The sequence below is a fragment of the Hyperolius riggenbachi genome, chromosome 4 (genome assembly GCF_040937935.1).
Source record: "Hyperolius riggenbachi isolate aHypRig1 chromosome 4, aHypRig1.pri, whole genome shotgun sequence".
Classification (NCBI taxonomy): domain Eukaryota; kingdom Metazoa; phylum Chordata; class Amphibia; order Anura; family Hyperoliidae; genus Hyperolius; species Hyperolius riggenbachi.
The window spans coordinates 277,920,654-277,933,540 of record NC_090649.1 but is presented as its reverse complement, the minus strand read 5'-3'; the positions used below and the strand labels follow the sequence as shown (position 1 = coordinate 277,933,540).

The 12,887-nt window shown below is 47.9% G+C and overlaps 1 protein-coding gene across 1 annotated transcript in view; it reads left to right on the top strand.

Annotated features, from left to right (window-relative positions):
- The first annotated feature begins 5,109 nt into the window (after window positions 1-5,109).
- The window catches only part of TUBE1 (tubulin epsilon 1), a 74,729-nt gene continuing 66,951 nt past the window's right edge, over window positions 5,110-12,887 (top strand). Inside the window, exon 1 of the mRNA XM_068231318.1 lies at window positions 5,110-5,349. Coding sequence (XP_068087419.1) covers window positions 5,325-5,349 — 25 coding nt within the window. The 5' untranslated portion in view covers window positions 5,110-5,324. The remainder of the gene's footprint in view (window positions 5,350-12,887) is intronic.

The following is a 12,887-nucleotide window of genomic DNA, read 5'->3' as shown; positions in this document are numbered from 1 at the left end:
GCCATACTGTATGTATGTGATTTGCATTTATGTGCATGGAGACTGAAATCAATAGCATGTCATCCACCATCTTTAGTGTGCTTCCTGCTGCATACCTCCCAACTTTTTGAGATGAGAAAGAGGGACACTTAAGCCACGCCCCTGCCCCACCCCTGATCACACCCTCGTGACTGTCACTCCCCCCAGTCACGCATACCATAAAGATTTCATAAGAAAAATATGTTGTTTTGTAATTCAAACCACACTGGTCCTTACAATTCAAAGAATGGGAATAAAATGTATGAGTCACTCAAACACATTTTTTTATTAGAAAGATATATATATTTACATAGAAAGAGGGACAAAGTCCTGAAAGAGGGACAAATGAGGAGGAAAGAGGGGCAGAGGGACAGGGCTCCCAAAGAGGGAGCTATGCGGTGCTGCTTAATTAGGCACATACATATATATTTAAAGAGGAACTCCAGTGAACATTTTACTGTTGGCAGGTGATGTAGCTGCTGCATTGTTTTTGGCAGTTGGAAACAGCTGTAAACAGCTATTTTCCACAATGCAACAAGGTTCACAGACAGGAAACTGCCAAAAGTTCGAACTTTTCTTGTGGGAGGGGTTTCTTGTGGTAGGGGTTTCACTACAATATCAGTCATACAGCGCCCCCTGACATACCTCCCAACTTTTTGAGATGAGAAAGAGGGGCACTTAAGCCATGCCCCTGTCACACCCCTGATCACGCCCCCATCTAGAGTGACCAGATTTTTGTTGGTTCAACCTGGGACAGGGGGGGGGGGGGCGAAAAATGGGCATGGCCATGACATTGTATGGGCGGAACTAACATAATGATGTAACAGCGAGGCATAAGAAAGCAGTGTTTACGCCATGATGTGGTCAAACGAGGTTTCGCATCATGGGTGTGCAGAAACTGTGTGATGCTATTTCATAGTATACCGTAACCCCAAAGCAGCAAACATAGCCAATTATGACCATTAAATAATAAATGCAGCAACAGTTACCCCAGACACCAGAAAATAAACGCAATGTGGGCAAAATTTCAGCACAAAATAAATGCAATGGGCAACATGTCAACACAAAATAAACGCATTGTGGGCAACATGTCAGCACCAAATAAACGCATTGGGCTTGATTCACAAAGCAGTGCTAACTGTTAGCACTCCTGTGAAAACCCCCTTAGCACGTCTAAACAAGTTTTCGCGCATAAAACTTTATGTGCACACTGCACAGAGTGCAGGGCGCTCCGCGCACAATAAAGCCTATGGGACTTAGCGCGCATAAGACTTTGCGCGCGTAAAACTTTGCGCGCGCAAAGTTAGCGCGCGATCTGATTGAGAAATCCGGGGCTAACCTACTTAGCACCCTGGTTATCACGTGTAAAGACTTTAGACGTGCTAAGTAGGTTAGCACCGCTTTGTGAATCAAGCCCATTGTGAGCAAACACGTCAGCACAAAATAAACGCAATGTGGGCAAACACGTCAGCACAAAATAAACGCATTGTGGGCAACATGTCAGCACAAAATAAATGCATTGTGGGCAACATGTCAGCACAAAATAAATGCATTGTGGGCAACATGTCAGCACAAAATAAATGCATTGTGGGCAACATGTCAGCACAAAATAAACGCATTGTGGGCAACATGTCAGCACAAAATAAACGCATTGTGGGCAACATGTCAGCACCAAATAAACGCATTGTGTGCAACATGTCAGCACCAAATAAACGCATTGTGTGCAACATGTCAGCACCAAATAAACGCATTGGGCTTGATTCACAAAGCAGTGCCAACTGTTAGCACTCCTGTAAAAAAAAACCCTTAGCACGTCTAAACAAGTTTTCGCGCGTAAAACTTTATGCGCACACTGCACAGAGTGCAGGGCGCTTCGCGCACATTAAAGCCTATGTGACTTAGCGCGCATAAGACTTTGCGCGCGCAAAGTTAGCGCGCGATCTGATTGAGAAATCCGGGGCTAATCTACTTAGCACCCTGGTTATCACGTGTAAAGACTTTAGACGTGCTAAGTAGGTTAGCACCGCTTTGTGAATCAAGCCCATTGTGGGCAACATGTCAGCGCAAAATAAACACATTGTGGGCAACATGGCAGCGCAAAATAAACGCATTGTGGGCAACATGTCAGCACAAAATAAACGCATTGTGGGCAACATGTCAGCACAAAATAAACGCATTGTGGGCAACATGTCAGCACAAAATAAACGCATTGTGGGCAACATGTCAGCACAAAATAAACGCATTGTGGGCAACATGTCAGCACAAAATAAACGCATTGTGGGCAACATGTCAGCACAAAATAAACGCATTGTGGGCAACATGTCAGCACAATCTAAACGCATTGTGGGCAACATGTCAGCACAAAATGAACGCAATGGGCAACATGTCAGCACAAAATAAACGCATTGTGGGCAACGTCAGTACAAAATAAACGCAATGTGGGCAAACATGTCAGCACAAAATAAACGCAATGGGCTCTATTCATAAAAAAGTTGTGGCGAAAAACTCCTGGAGGGAAAATACCGCAGCGGTATTTTAGACTTCTGGGTGGTAATTCATAAAAATATTGCCAGCTGCGATGCAAGTGCGGAGATCTCCCGCTGAAAGCTGGCAGTAAGCTGTCGGAAGGCATGCGGAAACACTTCAGCCGGCAGAGTCCCTCCGTGCACTGCTCTCTCTGGGAGGTCTGTCCCATTCACTTGTATGTAATCCGCAAAATCAGAGGAAGCGGTATTTCCCGTCCACATACCGCTTCCTCTAATCTTTATGAATGGCCATTTTGTTACTTTTTTCTAGATAAATCTAGAAAAACACTGGAGAAGGCGGAAATTTCTCGCTCTGCTGGGGGATTGTAGATTTTCATGCGGGAACAGCTTTTATGAATGCCCACTTTGCTAAATGGACGGGAAAATCCGCTGTTTTGAGCGGAAAACTTGCGGTAACCTTTTATGAATAGAGCCCAATGTAGGCAAACATGTCAGCACAAAATAAACCGCAATGTGAGCAACACGTCAGCACAAAATAAACGCATTGTGGGCAAACATGTCAGCACAAAATAAACGCAATGTGGGTAAACATGTCAGCACAAAATAAACGCAATGGGTATCATTCATAAAGCATTTCCGCATGCGGAAATGCTTAACACCGGTGACTTTCCCGACCACTCAGCATAAGCCCCATTCATAAAGGCTCTTTCCGCATGAAAAGGTGACAGAGCGATACATTTCCGCCTTGTGCAGAGTTTTTCTAGATTAATCTAGAAAAAGTAACAAACACATCCATTCATAAAGATTAGAGCAAGCGGTATCCGGAAGGAAAATACCGCTTGCTCGACAGTAGCGATAGGCGGGCGGAATCCATATAAATGAATGGGAGGGACCTCCCAAGCAGCATCAGACAGAGCAGCGCAGGGAGGGAATCGGGCAGCTTTTAAGTTTCCGCATGTCTTCCGCCACGCTGCCGCCAGCTTCCTCCAGAAAACCTCCGCACTTCTTCCGCAACAGGCAGACTTCTTTATGAATGCCCACCCAGAAGTCTTAATTACCGGTTGCGGAGAAGAACGGTGTTTTCCCGCACTACCGACAGCCTGTTTATGAATGATACCCAATGTGGGCAACATTTCACCAGAAAATAAACGCATTGTGGGCACATTTCATCTGGAAAAAAAGCATTTACTCACCTGGCAGAAGTCTCCGGCCTCTGGCGCGCTGCTCCCGGGACCATCTTCCTCCTGCAGTCTCCCGCGCTGACAAGCAGAGCAGGGCTACGGCAAGATGGCACCCGAAGCCCTGTACTGGAGACACAAATAGTCTCCAGTACAGGGCTTCGGCAGCCATCTTGCCATAGCCCTGATCGCCTGCCAGTGTCGGAACACAGGAAGACTAAGAAGGCTGGAGCGGGGCTGCGGGCAATGAACTGGCACGGCGTCTATTGACGCCGCTGCCAGTTCATGAAAATAGAGTGGCCTGAGTCCCGAGGCCAGGACGTCCCGCTGCTAAAAGCGGGACGTTTCCCGGGACCTCATGCAGCCTGGGACAGCGGACCCCGAATCCGGGAAGCGTCCCGGGCAATCCGGGACGTCTGGTCACTCTACCCCATCACACCCCTAGTCACGCATACCATAAAGATTTCATAAGAAGAATATGTTGTTTTATAATTCAAACCACACTGGTCCTTTCTATCCTTGTAAATTTTCCTTCATTTTAACATTTTAAAACGAGTAATATATCAATTTAAAGGATGTGAATAAAGTTTAGAGTCAATCAAACACCTTTATTTGTAGAGATATTTACATAGAAAGAGGGAAGCAAGTACTGAAAAAGTGACAAATGAGGAGGAAAGAGGGACAGTGCTCCCAAAGAGGGACTGTCCCTTCAAAAGAGGGACAGTTGGGAGATATGCCCTGATGGTCTGTTTGTGAAAAGGAATCGATTGCTCATGTAAAAGGGGGTATCAGCTACTGATTGGGATAAAGTTCAATTTTTGGTCGGAGTTTCTCTTTAAACATAAAACATATATTACATTAAAATTAAGTTTAATAAATAAACCCGGATTTAAACCAAAATTGTGCAGTAAGCAAGGAGCAATGTGAAAAACAATACGATTAGAAAAGCCTGGCTACACGTCTCTCCTTGTGCCGCCATTTCTTTGTGGATGAGAAGCTGTACAACGCTGGAAGAAAAAAAACGAATAACGAAACCACAACAAAATGGCCGTTCTTGAGCAGACACTGATAGAAAAGTACTCAAAGGTGACAGTTTTCCTCTTTCCTGTTACATGACGCTGCCGTTCCAGATCTCCGTTGCTATGCAGTAAACTAACGAATGAGAAGTCAGTTGGTTTTGTTTGTGTTCTTATAATAATGCGCCGGTGCAGCGGCCGCGGATGTGCACACTACGAAAGTTTAAAAAAAAAATTGTGGATAGGGTGAGCAGGCGGCTGTTGTGGGGGTCTGGAGGTGACCAGGCAGCTGGCGTAATGCTCTGAGGGGTCACCACTTGGCTGGTCGGCGTCCTCGGGCACCAGCAGCTTGTTTCCTCTGCAGGCTTGCGGAGATAGGAAAGATCGATAAGCCGCGGATGGATCTTTCAGTAGGTTTGCCCATAGCCTTACTGCGCATGTGTAGAATGGCTATGCGCGTGCGCAGAAGAGGGGGTATACTACTAACTCGATGGGAGTACTGTTTTGACGCGACACCGTCCGGGCAGCACAATCAGACATTACACCGGCAGTGTACAGAGACAGTGAGCTAAGGTTCCAGATGTAAATAACTGCCCGGTAATCTTCGCTGGCGGCACGGAAGAAACATGACACAATCCATAGTAGTGCAAGGTGAGGAGTGGAATAATGTGATCGGGCTTTCCGCAGTGAAGTCTGCTGTGAAGTTTCTGTAATTCTGTTTAAAAAAGAATAATATATTATAAAAAGAATTCTGTTAAGACTCCTTTCTATTTATTATTTGTGATGATGGAATAATGCTCATGCACAAGATCGTTAGCCTTTTACACTCGCATCTCTGCCTCTCCTTTTCTTTTTTTCTTTTTTTCCATTTCTCTCTAGATACAGTTTAGTGCATAAAGTTGTACACACTATGTTCAACACCTAAATTCAGTTGCTTATGTTTTAAAAGCTTCTTATTCCCATTATCCTGTTTTGCTGATGGTGGTCATCAGCTGCATTTGGAAAGCTGCATTTTACTAAAGAATTATTCAGCCTCATTCATGCTATGTGCATTTCTGTGTACATTTTGGTAACGCGTATAATGTGAGATACGCAAGAACATCAGACGTGCATAGACTGTGCTGTGTGATGTTCTTATGTGCTACGTAGCAGTGGGTTGTGATAACGCATTGCTGCATGCAGGGCCGGTCCTGGACGTTCTGCTGCCTGAGGCAAAGATCGTGAAGGCGCCCCCCCCGGCCGAACACCCCCCCTTCCTTAAAACAAGATTAAAGAAGACAGCTTCAGCAGCGGATACCGTCACACTGGATCTGCTGGTGTGTGTCTCTGCCTGACTGCCTCCATGCTCTGCTTGTTCTCCCTCCTGTCTATCTTAGCGGAATTAAGCCTGATACACACTTTCAATTACGATTGGCCAATCATTGACCAATTTTACTACCTGCCTCCATGTAGTATAATAAGGGATACCTACATAATCTGCTCATAGTCTTCAATATCTGTTGCTCCTCATACTACATGCAGGTGGTAAAATTGGTCAGTGATTGGCCAATCATAATTGAAAGTGTGTACCAGGCTTTAGCCCTCACCTTAAAAGTGGATGTGTTAGAGGATTTAATGAATTTAGAGAATTTAATGAATAATCCAGGGACTGTCTTGGTTTGCTGAGACTGTGTGTTGGTCTGGTGTGGCAGTTGGAAATCTCAGACTCTGAATCACCTCCCTGCTGTGACTGTCAGAGTTCATCCCTCTGATGCTGAATACACACGGTGCGTTCCCACACTCGATTTCCCGCTCGTTTCGTTTATTTCCAACATGTCCGATTTGCATTTTGATGGATCGTCAGGCCGATTTGGCATACTTTACATGCGAATCGTCCTAACGATCCATCGAGATGCAAATCGGACATGTTGGAAATAAACAAATAAACAAATCGCCGGGAATCGAGCGGGGAAATCGAGTGCAGGAACGCACCGTGTGTATTCAGCATGAGAGAGATGTGAATTCTTGGAGCACAGCCCATGCTTTCTACCTCCTTAGGCCCAAACCACTAGGGCTTCAGTCAGTCACTGCACTGGCAATATAGCTAGGCCTAGGTTGTATGGTGCTGTTGTGAACTCACAAAGTGGCTGCCGCCCTCCTGCATGTCCCAGACCCAACCCTCTTATAGCACACAGACAGTCAATAAGACATAGAGAAAAATAAATAACAGCAACAGTCACAGGATAATATCATATCCCCCCTGTATATGCAGGACCTCTGCATATAACAATACCACACTTTTTTTTTTTTTTTTTTTTTTTTTTTTTTTAAATCATGACGTGACAATAGAAAATGAAAGGAGTTTGACCCGACCGTGAAGAGCAGAGCCTGGGGCAGCAAAGTGACTCACCGGGGATGGTGGGGTCCGGCGGCGACGATGGCGGAGGGCAGGCGTCAGGCACGATCCAGCATCCATCTTTCGCTGGTGGGCAGAGGGCAGCTGCAGGCGGCGAGCTTGCTCCTCCATCTCGCGCTGGCGGGCAAGGGCGGAGGGCAACGGCGGGCTCATCATTGTAACGGTCACGGCGGCACTCAGTGACCGTGACCAGGGCAGTTTCTAGGCTAAAATGCACCCAGGGCGAGGGTGTTAAAATTCCCTGCGGAGCCAGGTATACATGCCCGCAGTATAGGTTAGCCAGGTCTAGTTGCCCTCAGTATAGGTAGCCAGCTATAGGTTCCCCCAGTATAGGTAGCCAGGCATAGGTGCCCCAGTATAGTTGCCCCCAGTATAGGTTAGCCAGGTAGGTGCCTCCAGTATAGGTAGCCGGTATAGTTGCCCCCAGTATAGGTTAGATAGGCAGGTGCCCCGGTATAGGTTAGCTAGGTGGGTGCCTCTAATATAGGGAGTCAGAATAGTTGCCCCCAGCATAGGTTAGATAGGTAGGTGCCCCCAATACAGGTTAGCTAGGTAGGTGCCTCCAATATAGGTAGCCAGTATAGTTGCCACCAGAATAGGCTAGGTAGGTAGGTGCCCCCAATACAGGTTAGATAGGTAGGGGCCCCCAGTATTGGTTAGATTAGGTAGGTTCCCCCCAGTATAGGTTAGGTAGGTGCCCCCCAGTGTGGTTAGATTAGGCAGGTGCCTCCCAGTGTGGTCAGATTAGGTAGGTGCCCCCTACTGTGGTTAGATTAGGTAATTGCCCCTCAGTATAAGTTAGATAGGTAGCTGCCCCCCAGTATGGAGGGGGGAGTCAGTCACGGGGAGGGCAGACCAACCTCTCCCTCCCTTCCTCTACGTGGGCCGCCCTCCGTGCTCCCCCCTCCGAGTGTGACTGCAGGGAAATGCTGTGTACAGACCGCAACTCACCTCCCTGGTTCCAATCGCCGCCGGTCTCCTCTTCTGTCTTCTCCTCATAGCCGCTGATACACACACTGCTTCCGGCTAAACAGGAAGCAGCGTGTGTATCAGCGGCTATGAGGAGAAGAGGAGACCGGGAACCAGGGAGGTGAGTTGCTTCCCTGCAGTCACACTCGGAGGGGGGGGGGGGGGCACGGAGGGCGGCCCGCGGAGAGGAAGGGAGGGAGAGGTCGGGCTGCCCTCCCCGCAGCTGACTCCCCCCTCCATTACAGCCAGGGACACTAGGGGCCCATCAAAAAAATTTAAACCTGGGGCCCACAAGCCCCATGATTTGGAGCTCACATACCCTACCCTAGTGGTCCCCATAACAGCATTGCCTAGTGGTAGTGTGGCCCATCTCCCTCCCCTATAAAGTCCCCTGTACTCTGTAAAGTGCTGCAGAAGATGTCAGTGCTATATATATATACATCATAATAATATGGAAGGACATTAGACTATGACTATGGAAGGATTCAATTGTGAGTGTGGGTGCTGGGAGGTCAATGTGTAGGTGCTGGGAGAAGTCATTATGGGAGCTGGGAGGTCAGTGTGGGTGCTGGGAAAATCAGTGTGGGTGCAGGGAGAGGTCAGTATGGGTGCTGGGAGGTCAGTGTGGGAATAGGGAGAGGTAAGTGTGGGTGCAGGCAGAGGTCAGTGTAGGTTCTGGGAGGCGAGGATGGGGGCTGGGAGTGGTCAGTGTGGGTGCTGGGAAAGGTCAGTATGGGTGCTGGGAGGTCAGTGTGGGAATAGGGAGAGGTCAGTGTAAATGCTGGGAGGTCAGTGTGGGAATAGGGAGAGGTCAGTGTGAGTGCTGGGAGGTCAGTGTGGGAATAGGGAGAGGTCAGTGTGAGTGCTGGGAGGTCAGTGTGGGAATAGGGAGAGGTCAGTGTGAGTGCTGGGAGGTCAGTGTGGGAATAGGGAGGTCAGGTCAATGTCTGTTCTGGGAGGTCAGTGCAGGTGCTAGGGAACAAGAGACTAGGATTTAGTCAAAAGTATTGTGGGTGGGGGCGGAGCTTACCGAGAGTGGTGGGCGGAGCTTCCCGCGGGTGGCTGGCAGAGCTTCTTCCCGAGGCTGTAGGGGATCGTTACTGAAAACAGAAAAAAGGGATGCCTAGCCCAGTGCCCCCTCCACCTCCTTCATCTTGTCCGTGACTACCATGGCGGGCAGCGGGCGGCAGGCAGCGTGACTCCAGTCACTTCCGGTCCCGGATTCTGCCTGCCTCCCACCATCAAGCAGGTGCAGCCTCACAGAAACCTAGTGGGCGGCAGAGCTCGGACTCGGAGTGCGGCATGGTGGGTGAGCGGCACGTCACGTGGCAGGGCTGGCGTCACTGTGCACCGGGTCACTCACGATTCGGTGTGCAGCCAGGGAGACCTCACTGCAGAGTCTGCAGCGCAGGCAACTTGAGGCGATCAGGCGGGCCAGGCGGCAGTAGCACACTCCAGTCCAGTCTCTCCAGAAAGGCGGCAAACACCAGGCGCAGTCACTTCCACTTTATGCCTGGTGCCGCCCCTCCACTACTTGCCGCCTGAGGAACCCGCCTCACCCCGCCTCATGGGCGGGCCGGCCCTGGCTGCATGCATTTTTGTCCAAAATACAGCGTTGACCCATTCACTGTCAGACAGCTTGCATTGTGTGGTTAGCTCAGTTGTGTCCGCTTTTCAACATCTGTAACATCGATGTGTAACTGAAAAGCGGACACAACTGCGCCAGTGGGCTCAGCCCCTAAGGCTACTTTCACACCAAGACATTGCGTTTTAGGGGACGTTATGGTCGCATAACGTGCCCCTAACGCAACGCTTGGTGCTCTTCGATGTGGACATCAGAGTGAGCCGCGTTGTGCAGCTCACTCTGGCGTCCGTGATGCGTACTCTTAGACGCATGCGGCATCACGTGGTCCCGCCAGCCAATCGCCGCACAGAGCGGCCGCTCCAGGAAGTAAACACTGCACACGTCACAGTGCAGTGAATATTAATTAGCCATGTGCCTGGCCGCTCTCCCCTCCTCCCCAACATTACTGAGCATGTGCAAGCAGTCTAACGCGGCTTAGCAGCCGCGTCTAAAGTACTGCATGCAGTACGTTGTCTTGACGTCTTGCGTTACAATGTAACGCAACGTGGGCACTGTGAACAGTCCATTGATTTTTCATTACTGTGCAGTGGGTGCGTTACAGGCTGCTCTAACGTGCCCCTGTAACGTCCCACTGTGAAAGCAGCATTAACCTACGGACATCTGCTTTGGATAATATAAACAAAGCCTAAATAGATTCCTAAGTGGGGTTGTGGCTTGTTTAGAATAGTGAATAGTTTTGTTCTTGGTGGTGTCTCTTTTCCATCCCATAAAGTTTAGCATATGCGATTCACTCAGGGCTGGATTTACCATAAGGCACTGTAGGCACGTGCCTACAGGTGCCTGATGATGGAAAGGCAGCCCCCTCCCCGATTGCTTTCCTTTCTCCTTCTTTCCTTCCTTTTCTTCCTTCCTTCCTTTTCTTCCCTCCTTCCTTTTTCTTTCCCTCCCTCCTTCTTTCCCTATGCAGAGTCCTGATGAGATAATAAATAAGAGATTACTCAACCTGCTCTCGGGATTCAACTTATGAGATCTCCCTTCAGTCAGGGGTACCTCTAGCTACCTGATACTTGGGGGCAACTCTAGCTACTTAAAAGGACACTTAAACCAGGCCTGTGAGCGAAACCGAAACTAGCTGGTGGTGGGAGACCGGAGGCTCCATGAGTGACTGCGATGGCACGGGACGGCTGCAGGAGGCTGGTAGAAGCCCCAGGAAAGTAAAACTGATTTTTTTTTTCGGGCTTAAGTGTCCCTTTAATGTTGAGGGTACATCTGGCTACCTAATACTGAGGGGCAGCGGTAGCTACCTAGGATGGGCAAGGGAAGTAAGGGAGAAATGACAGCTGGGACAGCCAGCACACTGGCGGTGTGTTTCAGCTGGGGTTTGTAGATTCCTAGAGGGCAAAGTCTAAGGTGCCAGGACATCTGTGCCTATAGGCTTCTCTGAGGTAAATCAGGGCCTGGATCCTTTGATGGGGGAGTTGTATGGTTATATTTCTTTGGGAACAGTTATGCCTAGTTAACTACATGTATGGACCTTGTTCCTGTTATCAAAAATTCATCTCTCTTCCTATGTTACTGTGGCAAAAAAAAGGATTAGCACCGCTGTATAGGGACACAGACAAAAGTAAAAACACATGCTACTTTGGGGAAGAATAGATTTTTTAGTGCTGGCTAGTAGCAGTAGAGTATTATACCATGTTAGCCATCAGTAAAAGCAAGAAGTTTTGAATCAGGATGATAACATTTATTGGCTAACTAGCCAATAAATGGTATCCTCCGTTAAGTTAGCCAATAAATGGTATCATCCTGAATCAAAACTTCTTGCTTTTAGTGCTGTCTGTGACTGCCCACATCTCCTATTACGTTAATGAGTGGAATCTGTAATAGGTGCCTGTTTAATGTTTGACAGTAACCCAATCCAGCAAACGAATAGTAAATAGTGATTGTTTTACTACTTTATGCCGCTTGGTCTGAATGAGACTTCAAGAATTCGTCTTACAGGAACTTCATCCCAGTCCTAATCCACCATGTAACAAACACCACTGTGAACATCCGTGAGACACCAGAATTGTTTGTCTCTGTAGAAGCTAAAGGACCACTCCAACAAAGAAAGTAAGCAGTTAAAATCTGACACAACTGACAGATTTTGGACTAGTCCATCTCTTCATGGAGAATTCTAAAGGTGGCCACACAGCATAACATTTTTTTTATTTTTTATTTTGATTCGTTTCGAGCAATCTGATCCAATTTTCCAATTTATCGGAAGTTTCGATCAGAATCTTTGAGGTACCAAACACACATAGTTTTGAGACTGACGCAGTTTCAGGATAAAAGATCGTAAACTCTGAAAAGTTGGGTGGTTAGAAAAATAAAAAAAATTAACTGAATAGTTACATACATTTTATTTATTTATTTTTAAATGGGGACTTCAATCAAAAAAAAAAAAAAGCTTTCGATTCATTGGGACAACTGATAGTATTTATCGAATTTGCAAAATTGGATCTTTTAATTGTATGGTGTGTGGCCACCTTTAACTACTTAAAGACCGCTCCACGCCACCGGGCGTGGTTGCGGCGGCAGCCCCAGGACCGCCTAACGCCAATTGGCGTCAAGTCCTGGGGCTGCATTTTGCACAGGCTGAGCGCGCATCTCTTGCTCGGGGGGAGCTCCGCCCCCTCTTCAGTCTCCGAGCGGCTATTGCCGCTCGGGAGACTGTTGGCGTGATCGCTTTCTATTTACATGTACAGCGCTGCAATCGGCAGCAGCGCTGTACTGGGGACAGCCGTGTGACACGGCTGTCCCCCTGGGGGACAAGAGAGCGATCGGCTCTCATAGGGTGAAGACTATGAGAGCTGATCGCTATGATTGGCTGGCTGGGGGGAGGGAGGGTTTTAAATATATTAAAAAAAAAATAGTAAAAAATAATAATAATAATAAAAAAATAAACACTGGGGGGGCGATCAGACCCCACCAACAGAGAGCTCTGTTGGTGGGGAGAAAAGGGGGGGGGGGGGGAATCACTCATTTGCTGTGTTGTGCGGTCATGCAGCTTGGCCTTAAAGCTGCAGTGGCCAATTATGCAAAACACAGCCTGGTCTTTAGGGGGGTTTACCACTGTGGTCCTCAAGTGGTTAATGCTAGGTACACACCATACAATTTTGTTTTAGATAGATGGTTCGATAGATAATTTCTGACATGTCCAATCTTATTTTCGATCGTTTTTCGGATCGATTTCTCATA